This window comes from Rousettus aegyptiacus, unplaced genomic scaffold, assembly GCF_014176215.1.
Source record: "Rousettus aegyptiacus isolate mRouAeg1 unplaced genomic scaffold, mRouAeg1.p scaffold_m13_p_6, whole genome shotgun sequence".
Lineage (NCBI taxonomy): Eukaryota > Metazoa > Chordata > Mammalia > Chiroptera > Pteropodidae > Rousettus > Rousettus aegyptiacus.
Genome location: NW_023416309.1, coordinates 57,052,459 through 57,069,745, shown reverse-complemented (window position 1 = coordinate 57,069,745; position 17,287 = coordinate 57,052,459). Strand labels below are relative to the sequence as shown.

The following is a 17,287-nucleotide window of genomic DNA, read 5'->3' as shown; positions in this document are numbered from 1 at the left end:
TCGCCAGGAGACCCCCCAGAACGTGGGCGCGGCTTCCTACGCACGTGTTCTCTGGTGCAGGACTCCAGCGAGACCGTGCGCTGGCCCCCGGGGACGGTCCTCGATCGCTGTCACCAGACGTGTCCGTCACAGGAGCTGGAGGGAGAGCGCTCTGGGCACACACGCGTAGCGACTTACTTCTCAGCCGCCCGTCCTGTCCAGACTCAGGGTTAAGCGTAAAGACTCCCAGTCACAGGAGGCCACGGGCTGCAAAGTCGCTTCTTCCTGTGCTTGAATGCACTGTCCCCTTGCTTTGGTCTCAAACAAACACGCAGTATGAGGGGGCCAGATGAGCCAGGCAAAGGAAAAAGGCTGGACAACTGTCCCTCTGAAGTGTAGATCAGCAACTGGCACACGTACACGCATGTGTACACGCACGCGTGTGTACACACGTGTGTACACACATGCACGAATACACATCCACACGTGCACATGTACGCATGCATGCACAAAACACATGTATGCATGTGCACCTGCAATGCACACACAAACACATGCACACACAAAACACGTGCGCACATGCATGCACAAACACACACGCACGCACAGTCACCCTCGTACCCACCCTGTCTGCAGACTTTTCTGAGTTCAGATGTGACTTCGCTGCCTGGGGTCCCCTGAGTGGCACCATGACAGGGCTCTGCTGTGCCTTCCGTCTGCATTTGGGTTTTAGGAGCAGCTTTTCTTTTCAAAAAGAGATTGTCGTGACGGCGCATGTCCAAGGCAGCAAGAGCAGGAGGGGAGCCGTCGGCCTGCAGTCCAGAGGCCCGGGTGTTAGTCCCTGCTTCGCCAGTGACGAACTCCGCAGCCTTAGTCGTGGAACCAGCCAGGGCCCCAGTCTCCAGGTCCATCCAGGGCAGGGGCAGCCGAAAGAGGAAGGTGGGCCTCAGACGACCTGAAGCTTCCGTCCAGCTAGAACGCTGTGTGATCCGAGTAGCAGGTCAAGATGCGTTGGTTGTCGCCCAGGGTCGGGGAGGCCCTACGAAGTCCCGAGGGTGAAGCGTTGGAGATGGTTTTGCTCGGCGTACTCCTTGACAGACGCGTCTGCTCAGGGTCCCTTTTAATCCCAGGGTCAGCCTGTTTCTGTGTAGTGCTGAGAATTCCTTTCCAGTCCCCTGAGGCCTGGGGAGCAGAACGTCGATGCCGCTTCCTGGGGCACAGAGTTGCGGGCGACTGTTTTCATTCTTACCCCATCTTCCTCTTACCCACTGTTATATTTGATGGATGGTATTAAACAGAAGGAAAATCTATTTTGCTGGCGTGGGGGAATGCATTAGGTTAAGTAATGAGTATGTAAAATACACGGTTAGAGGTTTTGTTAAGGAAAAGATGTAATTTTGTGGTTCTGTGTGTTTGGGACTGTTTTCTATGTTATGGTTTGTTGGTAGAAATAGAATGTATCGGATCAGCAGAACCAGGCGAAGATGTCTGGGCTCCAGGTCTCGTTACGGACATGAGCGCGATGAGAAGGAGACAGCCCCGTTCAGCACTGTGGGGTCGACAGAAAGGACATGGGGCTCGGGGAAGCTTGCAGAGGCCACTGTGGTCATCGATAGATCCGTGGGCCCTGGGCCACAAGACGTCCTTTGTCCAAATGGACGCCTGCTGCATCTCTCGCTGGTACGGCCACATCCAGATCCAACAGGACAAGTGTTTACGAACCCACAAGGGCCAGCAGGTTCTCTCGCCTCTTAGCATCCGTCCAGGGGAGGCAGCCTGGCCCTCAGATATGGGGGCACAGGCTCACCCGGAGCCATTCCTGAGTGGGCGCTGCTGGTCCCTGAGGCCGCTGCTACCTGTGCTGCTCCCCATGCCCCAGCCGCCCCCAAAGGGGGTGCATCTCTCCCTCACCCCCCCGTACCCAAATTCCCCAACCGATTATGTGGCACGCGGTGGGCTGAGTGTGTCATTCTGAGTTGTGAATTTATTTGACGACTTACCACATTATAAAAATGAAATCGCATTGGTTTAAACATTTAGTGAATCATATTGAAAAAACTTCAGGAAATTGCACTTGTCCTGGAGAATGTAGAACTGGAGTTTTGGCAGTTAATTAGTAATCTAAGAAGGTGATCACTTCCTTGATTAGTCAGGAGTGAACGACAGGCTCGTTAGTCAGCTGTCTGATGGTAAATCTAAAGTAGTTCTAGAGCTAAGAGGTAAGTTGTCAGCTCCAGAGTGGGAGTGTTTAGGACCAGCTCATGGAGCTAAAACCTTCCTCTCCTCATTTACAGGCAATAGGTTGCTGAACTGAGAATCGATTTAATACTAATTTGTGCTCAGCTCATGCTTTAATGAGCTTGTATATCTGAATATTTAATTTGAAAACACTCTCGATAAGTAATCTATTCCAAATAAATTGAGACTGGAAAGAAATGAGTTTGAAATTTCAGAGGTCAGTAATTAAGATTATGGTCATCATTTGCATTTTGATTTGTTTTTTTTTTTCACCAATACTTAGCTGCCTATAGCAACATTTCACATTCTCTAAAATGAGGCAAATTCTATACCATGTGAAACACCCCCAAAAATGTGTAACTGTCCAAACCCGGTGATTCTGGTTGCCCCAGGAAGCCTGAGCAGTAACGCCGGCCTCTGTCCTCTCATTCTTGGACTCGTCCGGCTCTGACGTGCCTGCCGGGCTCCCAGGACCGATCGACCCCTGCCCTGTGCAGAGCGGACCAGGAGCCTTTCGGTCCAGGCACATGACTCTGTTGTGTCTAGAGACTCGATATCACACCTCCCTTAAGTGCGCACGCTAGGGTTAGAAAGAAGGGGACTGCAGAGACTTTCTAACGTTATTTCACGTGGGAGCTGAGGAGGCGAGCTTGCAGCCTGGTGCCCGGCGTGGAGGTCTGGGCACATGTTCCCTGCCACGGTCCCTCGTGCATTCCTTCTTTCCTAAGCCATATGCTCATGAAGGATGACACCCTGGCCAGGGCGTAGACAGGGCACTGTGTGTGCCAAGCTCTTCCGGAATCTTCTAACCCTTTCGCCAGGGCTGCCGCCCCCTTCCCCCTTGACCACTGTCTTCGCACGCGCTTTCCCTGTGGGCAAGACCCTCTCCCACCTTCGCCCCGGACACCCAGCCATCTCACTCCTCAATGCCATATGAGGGTCAGCAAGCAGCCTACGGACCTTTCGTTGTTTGTAGTTGATATAGTCAATAACACAAAATTCTAAGATAGTCTACAAACTATTTAAGCTGACGTTTCAGCAAAGGATCTGATATAAGAAAACTTGAAAAAACAAAGGTTTTCTTTACATTAAAAATAACCATGACATAATAAAAAGTCTTACTCATGATATCAACAAACATATATAATACCTAGGCAAAACCTAATGCCACATGTTATAAAACCTAATAATCTAGCCTGATGAAAACTTTCCAATATCTATAGGAAAAAAAAAAAATCTAAAACTGGACCGGAAGGCATCAAAGCATCTTTATTAGAGAGATATACTATGTACATGGATAGGAAAACTATGGTAAAACTACCAAATCCTTACTAGATTGACCTATAAATTTAATGTGATCCAAGCAAAAATCTCGACGAATTATTACAGAGCTTAAATTTTGTTCTAAAACTCACTCGAAAGAGAGAATAGACAATAATAGCCTAGAAGCTTCTTTTAAAAAATGAAAGGTACCTAAAGAAAAGTCGCTCTCAACAAGTTTACCAGGACAAATCAGGGAAGTAGAGTCTTTTAATAAACGGCTGTGGAACACCTGGATATCTACAGGCAGGAGAGTGAACCGGACTCCAACTTCAAGCCATATACAAATGTTAGTTCAAAGTGGATCAAAGGCTAAATGTAAGAACTAAACCTGCAAAATGCTTAAAAGAAAACAGATGTAAATCATTGCCACCTTAGATCAGGTAATGGTTTCTTAGGCAAGGCGCCCAAACCGTAAACAACCAAAGAAAACGAGCTTGGACCTCATCAAAACGGTCAACGTGTGTGCTTCAAAATCCATGATCAAGGAAGTGAAAAGGCAACGCACAAAACTAGGAGGAAATACTTGCCCATCATCTCAGAGAAGGGGCCAGTATCCCGAATATGTAAAGATCTCTCCCGGATCAACAGCGAAAAGATGATAACCCAATTTAAAAACAGGCAAAGGAGTCGAGTAAACGTTTCTCCAAGAAGGTGCACAGATGGCCAATAAGCGTGTGAAAAGAGGCTCCGTGTCATTGGGAAAGTAAAAGTCGAAACCACAATGAGATACCACCTCCCATGCACTAGGACAGATGGAGTCCACGGGACGGACAGGAAGTATTGGCGGGCATCTGGAGAATTTAGAGCTTTCGTGCATTCCTCCCGTATCCTGGGAATGTAAGATGATCCCGCTGCCTGGGAAAACAGTCCGACAGTGCTTCACGACCCAAACAGAGCGTTCCCGTACGGTCTAGTCGTTCCAATTGTAGGTAATACGACCATACGCCTATTCATGGTGTAGACCCAAGAGAACTGGGACTGTGTCCACACAAAAGCCTATTCGCAGGAGTTCATGGCAGCATCGTTTGTAACAGCTAAAAGGTGGAAGGAACGAACCCAAATGCCCGTCAACTGATAAATAGAAAAACAAAATTTGGTGTGTCCATGCAATGCGATTTTATCCAGGATGAAAAGTACTGATGCCTGCTACAACGTGGATGAACCTCGAACACATTTTGTTTGGCGAAAGAAGCCAGACACACGCCACATGATTCCGCTCAGATGCGATGAAATGAGTAGCGCAGGTGACTCCAGAGACGGGAAGTAGGTTAGCGGTTGCCAGGGGCTGGGGAGCGGGTCATGGGGAGTGACCGCTAACGGGTCTAGGTTTCTTCTGGGAGGGAGGGAAGAGTTTTGGAACTAGGTAGTGGGCATGACTGCACAGCCCTGTGGATGTACTAAAACCCACCAATTGTGTGCTTATGAAGGGTGAATTTTATGGTGTGTGAATTTCGTATTCTGATAGCAACATGTACTCTAGATCCACAGTGACGCAGACAGTGTGGGATGGGGACGGCAGTGACCAATGGGGCTGTGCCTCAGGGGAATAGCTCGGGGAGTACAAGAGGGAACCGTATACCTATGTAGATCTTCGATATATAACAAGGCAGCATTCTAGATCAGTAAGAAGAGGAAAATGATGGTGGAGAAGAGCTGGCTTTTGGTTTGTGGGGAAAGTTAGATGTCAACCTCATACCCCCACAGAAGGAAGTTCCAGATAGATTGAGGAGCTAACCGTAAGACTAGAAATAGAAGGGAATAAAGGTCGACCTACACGTGACCTTGAACAAAGCCACCTTACGCAATATGCAAAATGCATAAAGGGAAAAGGTAGATAAATCTGACTCCATAAAAACTGGAAACTGTACAACAAAAACTATTGTGAGTTAAAAAGACATCTCTCACTTAATAACAGCAAAGGATGAATAGCCTGAACATATAAAGAACTTCTAGAATCAATAAGAAAATGTCAAATTAACAAATATCCTGCACCACTCCCATCTCCGTCTTTTAGTTGTCTTTCGGATGATCTCAGAATTTTGTCCTCTGCCTAGCAACAAAGAGATCATTAATCTTGGTCCCTTTCTCATGGAGTTATCGGAGTTCCTCTGCCACTGAGCATTATATGGTCCTCTTTCTTAGCAAGGTCAAGGTGGTCTTTGCAATTTTGTTGTTGCTGGGCGAACTAACTGGACACCAAGTCTTATCCTGGAAAAAGTGAGTTAGTATCGTCCCGAGGGAAGGAGCCACGTGCCGTGTCCACTTCTCTCCCGCCTTAGTGACGCAGCCCTTTGCTCGCCCTGGCACTCCAGAGGACTTGAAGGAGGACTGCTGCGTGTACTTAGCCATCTTCTGCCGGTCAGCCGCTTAATGGGGGCTGCAACACACCTTTACTCAACAATGATATTCGCCTTGAATCTGGACAGAAATCTGTCTTCACTAAGCAAGTGTCCATGCTGTGGCTTCCTTTTGTAATCGGTGACATTACAGTGTGGACTGTCGCAGGCAGGGCACGCAGGGCCTTCTCCCTGAGACTTCGACGACCTTCCGGTTTTTCTTTCCTGCCGAGTCAGACGTCCTGCTCTTAACTGGGCAGTTGGGCGAGGTCCCCTTTCCGTCTCCTCCCTCGCATCTGCTCCTCTGTTTTCATCCGCTAGAGAGTCAGGCCTCGTTTTAGTCCATCTCGCGGTGTGTTAAAATACCCCCTGCCGCTCCTCGTCTCGTTACAAAAGGCAGTTTCCACGAGGGCACAACGGCGATGCCGTGCGGTCTGTTCTGCCGCTGGGCTCTGCGGACCGATCGGCATCGGGGCCTTCCCGGAGGGCGTTAGAGAGAAGAATCGAGCCAGACGCATCTCAAAACCCTGTTGTAGGACGCTCCAGCCGTAGATCCCGGCGGGGTCACGTGGGGCTTAGCATTAAAGATTACGACTCCCGGCTCAATATCTCATGCAAAAGAAAATCCTATGGCTGCAAACGAGCGAAGGCGGTCGGAGGCCGCGGGTGCGCTGAGGGGGGCAAGACGGGGCTGCGGTCGAACTGACTTTCTCCTCATTCCAGGGTCATTGCTTCTACCACGGGCACGTGCACGGGGATTCCGGCTCGGCGGTCAGCCTCAGCGCTTGCTCCGGTCTCAGGTAAGTGACGGTGCTAACGCCGCCCCTGATCTGAAGCGCGAGCACTGCGCGGTCCGAAGCCCCGGAGCGACCGGCGGGGCCGCGCCCCGTGCCAGCCCCTGGGCAGCTGGCGGAGCATCGCTCGCCCCGGACCGCGGCTCCTCCCTCGCGACGTCGTCGAAGTCCTCCTGGGAGGTGGAGAGCGGCCGCACCGGCCGAGTGTCAGCGCCCGAGGAGCTCGTGACTACCTTTCGTTCACGTGGCCCTGATGCGCCACGTTTCCTGGTGATTAAAGACAGGAGTTAGGTAGCGGTTCGGCTGCCCGCGTGGTCAAAAGGCTCCTCTCGTCAGGGGACCGAGTGGAGGAGCGAATTCGGCCCCGGGCCAAAGTGCTGGCGCCGGCCCGATCGCAGGGGCTTTCGCCACGAGGCCGTGGCACAAAGCAGTTGCCTCCGTCCACGGGACAGGCAGCCCCTCCTCCCGGATCACACCTGGCCCTCGAGTGCTCCCCGGGAAGACCCGCCTGTCTGACCGGTTTCCGGCTGCCTCGGCCTTTGCACTGGATTTATTTACCGAGTTTGTGACCTAACCGCCCGCACCCTCGAAGTCCTGCTTTGCTGTGGCCCGTGGCACCGGCGTGGCCGTGGGAGGGAGGACGGAGGGGCCTGGGAGTGAACGGCCGCGTCCTGAGTGTCGGCGGTAACGGCCACGGCTCTGTGGGCTCCGTGCGGGTTGCGGAGAACGAGCCTCTAGACACACACGACACGTACAGCACATGCCCCCCCAAACATACACATGCACAGCACACCCGCACCCCGAGATACCCACGAGGCGTGCCACACCGGGCGCACCACACGCAATGCACCACGCACAAAAATGCACACAGTACACTATGCATACGACGTCACATGGCGACACACACCACGCACACACGGCGCACAGTGCGCCACACACGACGCATCCGTACTCTGCCACACACGAGGTACCACACACTGACATGCACGACATCCCGTACCGACACGCCCACACACACATCACACATGCAGCGTGTCACACGCAACACAGCACACGACACGCCTTGCACAACTCGCCGTCACAGCACACTACACACACACGAGACACAAGCCAGGCAAGCCCTGCAGACGTGAGTCAAGCGACGCCCTGGCTGGCCTCACCGCGGTGTTCACAGCAGCCCATGACGGGCAGGAGCCCCACGGAAGTGACCGGGGCGGGCACCCTCAGACACCTGCCCCGTCACTGCTGACACGTGCCCGGCATTTAACGAACGTCCGTCCTGGGACGAGGCCGTGCTGATTGACAGCAGCCACCTGTGACGAGACAGACTCCTCCGGTGTGACGCGCGACACCCCAGCCCAGCGGGCCCCCGTCAGCATCGCGCATGCGCGCTCCCGGGCCGCTGGCGCTCTCCAGGACGCGGGTCGCCGCGCGGTGCACCAGGACGACGCGAGGCTGTCCCCGGCCCGGCACCGCGCGCTGCCGCGTCCAGCGTCGTGCTGACGTCATCCCATCGGGCTCCGCGGGCCGGGCCGCTGCCCGTGACCGCCGCCCCGCCTCGCCCCCGGCCACGCGTGGGCCATCCAGGCCGGGCACCCGGTTGCGGCTGCGCGCGGAGCGGAGGGGAGGCGTCGGGAGCAGGGGGCGCCGCCCCGGCCCCCCGGGCACGTCCCCGCCGCAGCTCCCGGCTCCCGGCGACCCGCGCAGTGCGAGGCTGATCCCTCACGTCTCCCCTCCCAGGCCTCGATGTGTCTGATTTATCGTTCAGTGGTTATCACTGGAATCCGACGACGCGGTCCTCCCCCTTATCTGTGGTTGCAGTGACCCGAGTTCAACTGCAGTCTAGATATGAAGTGGAAAACTCCAGAAATAAACAACTGCTAAGTTTTAGGTCACGGCCCCTCCTTGGCCTGCTCCTTCCCACCCGGGAAGCGAGTCGCCCTGGGCTGTCGCCTTCCCCTGGTCACTTGGTCATCAGGCCTGCTGTCGCAGTTTCAAAGCGCCATGCTCAAGTCGCCTTTATCTTGCTTAATAATGTCCCCAAAGCCATCCGCATAACCGTCATTACAGTGCATTGTTATCATTGTTCTACTTTGCTGTTAGCTGTTATCAGTCTCTGACCGTGCCTGCTTAAACGTCATCGTGAGTGTGTGTGTACAGAAAGAACCATATTTTCAGGTACTTTTCATAGGGAGATCAAATTTTTATTGGGTAAAGAGAAAAGGGATGTCCCTAAGGTGTTCCTGATAGCTCTTTTTATATATATATAATAAATAAAACAATCTATAAACCAGTGACTGACTAACTAGCTTAAAAAATGAAGATGAGCAACCAGGTAGAGTATTCCCAGAGTAACAGTCAAATAAGACGCATCTTCCCTCTGTGCTTGGCCTTGACCCTTGGTTGGTCACGACTTCCCACCCTTCTTCCCTGGTCTGCCCCCCAGACAAACTGTCTAGTCGCGAGTTCCCCCCACGCAGAGTGTCTGAGTCTCAGCGTCTGCCTTTCATCCAGCACCTGGGGAACGTTCCCTCCAGGTACAGACCATAACGTGACTCAGAGGAATACTGTGACATGCTTGCGGCTGAGATTTTCAGAACAATCAGAAGAGTAAGTGAGTTGACCGCCAAGATGGGGTGGGGACAGACCGCGATGGGAGCAGAGTGGGGATGGCGCTCCTGAGGATTTTTCACTTCCCGGATCTCTGTGCTGTTGTTGCAAAAGCAGCAGACCGTGCATCAACAGAAAATTCCGGAGCCGTGTAGTCAGCTTTGTGATCTTGCGAGTGGAGAATCAGACCAGAGAGAAAGCTGCAGCCCATCAACTGCTCGCTGGCAGGAGACTCGGCTGAGGCTGGAAACGGGGAAAATGCATCTCTAGCAGCACCAGCCGGGCTGATTTTAAGAAAGAAAATAGGGATGAAAAATTATGTTAGATGGGGAGGCGGGGGGACAAAATACATTCAGATCTAGGAACGTGGAGGAAAACTCCCAATGACAGTTTTTCAGAGGAAGATAACAACAGAGACGGAACGCCCTGCATTGCTTCAGGAGGCTCGATGCCTCCTCCGGGGCGGGCAGGCCAGAGGCGCTCTGTCCTGAGACCGGGAGAGGAGGGAGGCAGATGAGCCATCACGCGAGGCTCGCAGGGGAGCGGTAAGGGGGCGGCAGGGTGGGGGGGGAGAGCCTGAGGCTCCGTAGAAAGGGAGGGTTAACGAGGAACAGCTGAAGGGGGTGAGGGCCGCGTGGAGGAGGGTTGTAGAGGTGAGCGTGGCCGGGGGGGTTTTTCTTCCTCTGGAAGGACTCCGAGCCGAATGGGAACTTCGGGCCCTAGCGCCGTGCCGTGTCAGACGTGTCCCGGGGTGCTCGGCCCTGCTCAGCACAGCGCATGCGCCCGTCCGTGGTGCGCCTGCCGCGGTCGGGTCTCGCGTTTGCGGTCGCCGCCTCGTGCCCACGGGCGTGGCGGTCAGGTGTTGGGAGAGGACCCTGACCTGCTGTGTTTCGTAATGGGACCGACATCTGGCCCTGGAGCATCGACACAGCCCGTGTGTCCCCCGTGTCCTGATTTCATTCAGTAAGGTCACATTCTAACTCCCCAGCCAGAGCACGAGCTCCCTGACGGAAGAGGCTGTTTAGGGTCCCCCACGGGGCGATAATGACAGTCCGGGCGTGTCAGACGTTATTCTCCGGCATCACGAGGACGTCGGAGGCAGGCGTCACTGCCGTCTTGCAGAGTCCCCAGAGGCACAGTCGTCGGGGACCTTCTGGTGCTGCAGCTTGGCGCTCCAGACGCCCGCGTCCAGTGACCATCACCTCCTTCCTAGTCGCAGCCGCCCCCCTGAGAGAGAGGCGTCTCCTGCATTCGTGGGGAGCCTCCGCACTCTCACTGGATGCTCTCCCACCCTCCTCAGATGAGGGGCGAAGCAGTGGCAGCAGGGAGGCGATTCCCCTAGGCCCCTCAGTTCTAATGAGCAAAACTGCATCTTAAACCCAAGTCTGGCCGACTCCTCCGTCCACACTGGCTCCGCTGAGCCTCTCGCACGATTTGGAGCCAATTTTTTCTTTCAGCTTCGCCGTCCTCTGCCCCCCATTCCAGCCGCCCTGCTTTGTAGCTGTTTCCAGAACATGCCTCACCATGTCTTGCTGTCATGAGCTCTGCTGTCCTCTGCCCAGGACATAGCTCCCGCTACACCTCTCGTTTGCCTCCGAAGGTTCACGCACCACCAAGGCCCGAGTCAAGTGATGCCTCCTCCGTGAAGCCCACCCTGGTCTCCCAAATACTCCTCACCACGCAGCTCGACCCACCTCTCTGTACGTCGTGGACAGCCCTTTGTTTATAGAGCACGGTCTTGCTGCCCAGCAGGGCGTCCGTATTTGTTTACATTCCTGTCCTGAGGTGCCCGTCCCCCCCTTGCAAAGTCGATCGATTGCCGTGCCGTGCTGTCCCATCCCCTGACCTGCTGTAAGGACCTTCGGGATGGGGAACATTTCTGATGCATTCTTTGCAGCCCCGGGAGCTCTTAGCACTGGCTCTAGAAGTGGGAGACAGCACAAAATGCTGTTAAAAGTCAGCTGAATCGAAATATTCTAATACAAGGCCATTTGGTACCCACATAAGTACACACACAATCACGCTCCTTTAAAGTCTTGCATCAATTCTAATTGTGTATATAAAGTTTACAGCACTAAATTTTACATAATGACATCAAAAGATAATGCCAAATGCAGCACTACTTCTCGCCCACGTACTATTGAAAAATAGTCAGTCAACTTGTTTTTCAAACAGTCGAATTGCCCAGTGTTATGGTCCATGAAATCAGAAATAACCATCATAATGAAAGTCATTATTTGCAATTTAGCGATCAGGGCAAACGCAGCCATTGTTTAAGAAAACAAAACAAAACGAGTTCTGCTTTGATGCAGTGTTATTATTTACAATTTAACAAACAAGTCGAATTGACCCATTTGAAGAAATTGACCAGAATTCTCAGCTGAGAAAGTGAAAAGAAGATAGTGCTTAGGGGAAAAAAGACGGAGGGGGAGAGGCGAGAGCTGGGGGACAAGCCACAGCCTGCCGCGGGCCGGGGCGACCCCGGACGCTGGGTGACCAGGACCTTCCCTAGCACCTCACAGCTTGACGCCGTGATCACTGACCTGGAAGGATATGGTTCTTCCAGATCTCCTAGCTCATCTTAAATGGTCCACAGCAAAGTGGTATAAAGCAGGGGTCCCCAAGCCCCGGGCCGTGGACCAGTACTGGTCCACGGCCTGTTAGGAAAGGGACCTCACAGCAGGGGGTGAGCGGCGGGCAAGCGAGTGAAGCTTCATCTGGATTTGCAGCTGCTCCCCAGCGCCAGCATCACCGCCTCAGCTCCACCTCAGGTCATCGGGCATTAGATTCTCATGGGAGCACCAGTCCCTGGTGCCAGAAAGGCTGGGGACCACTGGTGCAAAGGACCAGAAAGTCGGGTGCACGGAGATGACCTTGCCTTCATTCTGTCTGCTCGACCGCGAGGCCTAAGGAGACAGAGCCCCAGGCCCAACCTCGCATTGCCTAGAACCCGGTACGTTCCGAGTGCTCCCTAAATATTAGTGGAATAATGTGCTCCGCCCAGTCCATCCACTGGTCAACTAAACTTAATCCCGAGCAGTCTGAATTTTTAAAAAATCTTTAAAGTGTAAGTAGGTCATATGAAGGGAGAAATTAGCTTCGAATGGAGGTAAAACCAACTTAACCCTGGTCCCCCCGCCTGCACTGTGACCCTCTGCTCTGTCCGCTTCTCTGGGCTGGCCCCCTGCAACCCTCTGGCCACGCCATCCCTGGTCAGCGTTCTCCACGGTTCTCCCTCGCTCCTCTTCCTCTCGTGGAAAGTCTCATTCTGTCATCCTGTGTAAACATCTGGGGAAGCCACCGCTGAGTTCACAACCCATCTGTGTGTCTCCACCCGGAGCCCCTCCCAAGGTCACGTCTCAGCTCTCCCCAGGCACCAACCTCACTCTGAGTTAGAAATGTCCAAACCCAAACTCCTCCGGGCCCCCAGACCGGCTCCCCCACCTGACCTCTTTCCACGAAAGACCCAGCCCTCTCGGCTCGCGGGCTCGGCCCGCGGCCTCGGGGGGTCTTTGCGAAGCCCCCGCCCCCGCCCCCGCCAGCATCTCCGTCCATCTCCGCTTTCACGCTCCCCGGCCGCCACCCTGGGTCAGCCCGCACGCCGAGATTTTTAAACCGCCTCCCACCCGCGCTTCCTGCCTCCACCCTTCCCTGCACGGCCATCTCGCACATTCCAGAAGGTTGTGTTTCACAAACTCTGCTGGATCGTATCACACGTGCGCCGCCCCCCGCACGGCGACGCCCTCCTTCCCGCGCATGCTCCTTCGCGAATGTTCCCGCGGGCGTTAGTGATCACCTGCTCACCCCCCCATCACCTCCCGGTGGTGCCGGGCCCCATGCCGGGGCCGGACGTGAAAATAAGTAAGGCGAACGCCGCCTGGGTGTGCAAAGCCGCCAGACGTCGCAGCGTGGGAAGTTTCTAGAAGCCGGCGCGCGCGAAACGGCAGCGGAAGCTCAGCAGCAGGACCCGGAGGCTGGGGGTCCCGACGGCCTTCAGGCTGGCCCGGGCCTCGAGGGTTACGCGTCAGCCCGGACGGCCATCCCGGCCGCAGGCTGCCCAGGGGCAGTGCCGGGCCTCGGCTGGGGGCGCAGAGGACAGAGCAGGGCCCTGGCCCGGGGCGGCCTGCCGCCTGCGAGGCCCGAGGGGCGGCCGCCGGCACAGGACGCGGGCGGAGGCAGGAGGAGGCCCCACCGCCGGGGGGCCGGACAGGCCCAGGACAGCGGACAGCGAGAGCGGAGCCCGGCGGCTGGGAACGCGGGGGGTGTGAGAGGCAGAGCCTAGTCCGCGTCCGGGGCGTGTAGGCGAAGGCGAGAGGAGGCCACGGTAAAGGACCGAGGCGGCGGATGACGAGCCTCGCCGGCCACTCGCTGCGCCCAGGTGCGCGCTCCCCTTCCTTCCCAGGCTCCCAGCACCCATCGGCCCGTGTCCCCACGTCCGCGGCGTCTCTGAGCACACCCTGACCTTTCTCTCGCCCGGCCCCCATGCTCCCCACACCGCCCAGTCGTCTTCCTCCTCCAGAAACCCCTTTAGGGCCCTGTTCTGCACAGGGCACTCGTCAGCCCTCCTTCCGTCAGCGCTGGGCCGGCCAACCCGCGTCTGCGGCAGCTCTGAGTCACACCGGCGCGGAGACCCTGTCTTTTTCCTTCACCGAACATGCAGGTGCCCCCTCCCCAGCGCAAGTCCTTGGTGACAGGGGAAGAGGCTGACCGTCCAGGGCGGCCAAGGGCCAGGACACGGGCTCCGGAGCTGGGGCGCCTGGGGCATCCTGGCTCTGCCACTGAGCAGCCGTGGGGCGGTGTGAGGCTCCTGGGGCTGTCATCACAGATGGCTGCGAACGGGGCGGCTTAAAGCAACAGGACTGTGTTCTCTCAGTCCTGCAGGCCAGGAGTCTGACGCCCAGGCCTCGGCAGGGCCGGCTCCTTCCGGGGGACCCCGAGGGACAGTCCGCCCCGTGCCCTTCGCCTGGCTCCTGGCGGCTTCTTGAAATCCTCAGCATCCTTCGCAGATACGTCGCTCCAGGGTCCGCCTCCATCTTCCCATGGTCTCCAGCCCTGTGTCTCCATGTCTCCCCTTTTTCCGTCGCTTCTAAGGACATGTGTTATTGAATCCGGGGCCCGTCCTCAATCCAGAGGGACCTCATCTTGAGATCCTAAACATAACCACATCTGCAGAGACCCTTGCATTCACAGGTTCTGGGGGTTAGGACTTGGGCACGTGTGGTGGAGGCAGACAGACACTCTTTGACCCACCGCTGTCGTCACCGACTTCCTATTAAATGGGCTCACGATGCCTGCTTTACAGGATTGCTATAAATATGAGAGCAAAGGACACACTCAAGGGTCTGGCTCATGGGGGCCGGGGACAGAGGAGTGACTGCTAACGGGTACAGGGCTTCTTTCTCAGGTGAGGAAAATGTTCAAAAATTAGCCCGTGGTGATGTTCGCACAACTCAGCGAACCTATTAAAGACCATTGGATCACAGACGTTAATATGCATGAACCTAAAGGCTTGTGATTCCTTAGTAAAGCCGTTGTTTCCAAAAGGAGACCTGGCACAGGGTGGGCTGGCTTTTCACGAGTCAGAGCTGCTGTTACGATTATTGATGTATCAGTAATAACCGCTCTGAAAATCTTCTCTGATAGCTTAGCATTTTGCCTCTTTGGCTGTGCCTCCCAAACCCTGTCGCGAATTACATTTGAAATGGGAACCATGGGTGAGATGTCTTATGGGATCCACGGGAGTCAGCCCGGCGCCCTGCACGCGGCGGGGGAGCCTGGAGATTCGTTTGGATGGTGCGTGAGTAGTTCACACGGAAATTGCTTACTGGAAACAAGCCCCGAGGTGCTTGTGTGTTCATGAGCATTGCTGCCATCGCTGTGTGTCAACCCCGTGAGATGGCATCTCACCTGATACTCGTGAGCTCCTCCCAAAAGGGACTGAAATTAAATTCATGGCAGCTGCATTTCTAAATTATGATTGGCAGCATGATGTTAAGAGTACAGTCTTTTTTTAATTTTATTTTTAAGGAGATTAAATTAGCAGTTTAACATGGAGTGATCCATGTATTCTAATCGTTACCTTATCACAGGGAATCAGGTAATACAGAAATCCACGTGTCCCTCTCCCGCTTTCCTGGGACCAGTAAGGAAAATCAGAGTAAGAACAACAGCGTTCAGCTGCATTACTGTCTGATGCACCGTTGCTTTGGAGATTAAAAACTGAATTGTAAAAAGAACAAAAGCTTATCTAGAGGAAAGGCATGTCTCCCGAAAGCTAACGGTATCAACCGAAAAAGTCAATGCCGTCCCCTGCATGTTCGGTGAAGGAAAAAGACAGGCTCTCCGCGCCGAGAGTGAGGCTGCCCGTTTTCAAAGCGGCGTCTCCATTTCTCTGGCCGGTCTCCTTTGGGCTTCAGTCTCCACCACACTGGCCCCGTTTCGGGCTCCACGTCCCCCTCAAAGCAGCGCTCGACGGAGGCAGGAGAGCGGGGGGGCGGGGGGGGAGGGGGGTGAAAACCCAAGCCTCGGACATGAGGCACAGAGCGGGTCCCAGCTTTGCCTCGTGCCGTCTGCATGCCCTTGGTGGTGGGGACAGTGGCCAGAGCTACAGCTATGTGGGGATCCATTGGATAATAAATGTAGTGGGCAGAGCCCCGAGCCCGGATCCCAGGCAGAGCACCGAAAGAGGTGGCCCTCGTCACCCCCAGCCACCCTGTTCTCGTCTCCCTCCATCGCCATGTCCACCTCACTGCCCCAGAACTCGACCTCGCCCCTTCCCACGATGGCCAGTCCATCCTCTCCCCAGGGAAGGTACCCACAGTCTTCATCTTTCCCACACACTGTCCCAAACTCTCTTCTAACCTTTCTCCTCCTACTCTACCAACGGGGAAAGAACCCCGCTTTCCAAGTCTGCTGGACTTACATTCCATACTCTGAGATACTTCCAACTCCAAGTTTGCAACTAAATATCTTTGACATTCAACTTAAATCACATTCACTTATCTAGCTTGGGGCCAGTCAGGGCTGTGAGAACATCAAAATTTTACAACTCCGAAACCCCAGGTCCTTGAATTTTGTGTCCACTGTGGTTTGCAACAGTCTCTAGAGCTAAATGATTAATTATAGCCAAGACGGTCCAACGCAATTATTTAATTACGCCGTATTGTAGGCTGCCAGTTACTCAGAGCTAAAGGAAAGACTTCACCCCGCTTTCTCAACATCTGGCCTTTGGATGACTTAAAAGATAAAAGGAGATATGAGAACATTTTTATGACTAAGTAACCATTTCTAGAAACTTTCCATTAAGTGGAACAACTTTTTCAGTAACTTGCTTTTCATGATTAGAACTTAGTGACATATGTTACTGTAAGTGTCCAGCTCGTTTAAATCCAGTGCAAAATAGAAAATGTTGTAATATCAAATGAAATATCGGTGCTGTTTTCTTTTTAGGGCAGGAAAGTTGATTTTCTAGCAGATCTGTTTTCGTGTTCATCTTCCAGTTTCCTCTGGCCTGTTTTTTTTAAGTTCTCTTTCTTGATTTAGGCTTTTTAAAATCAACTTTAAATAAACAAAAATCCCCTGTAGCCATTCTAAACTAGAAATCTGTTTTATTTCGTAAGAAACTTTTCAAAGAAAGAGATCCCCACACACACACGGATGACAAAAATCACGCCTGTAGGATCTGCGTGGAGGTACACGGGGCCATTAGTTGGGGGTGTAGGGAGGCAGAGAACATGAGAGAACCATAGATCATAATTGTTAATCAATCTGTGGGGTCTGAAAATAGCCCAGCCATACCGGCTCCCCCATCTGTCAACACTTAGTGCTCTGTGTATTGGTGACACCCAGCTTGGCTCCCCAGTGGTTTCCGATTGTCCCATGTCTCTCGGTGTCATCCTCGGTTAGGATGTGCATGTCCTGGGCACAACCTGTTTCTCCCACCTGCTGTAACGCTTCACAAAACAGGACTGACGGGGTAAACTGGGTGAGTAACGATGAATTGGTCGG

At 54.1% G+C, this 17,287-nt stretch overlaps 1 protein-coding gene and 1 long non-coding RNA gene across 4 annotated transcripts in view; both read left to right on the top strand.

Moving 5' to 3' along the window:
• Positions 1-17,287, top strand: part of ADAM12 (ADAM metallopeptidase domain 12) — a 262,371-nt gene that overhangs the window by 161,087 nt on the left and 83,997 nt on the right. For all 3 annotated transcript variants that reach the window (XM_016148241.2, XM_036222356.1, XM_036222357.1), the window contains one exon: positions 6,600-6,676. In XM_016148241.2, the coding sequence (XP_016003727.2) occupies positions 6,600-6,676 (77 nt within the window). The remainder of the gene's footprint in view (positions 1-6,599; positions 6,677-17,287) is intronic.
• Positions 6,694-10,652, top strand: LOC118603813. The gene is made up of 2 exons (XR_004951297.1): positions 6,694-9,825; positions 10,269-10,652. It is a non-coding gene; the product is annotated as an uncharacterized LOC118603813 (long non-coding RNA).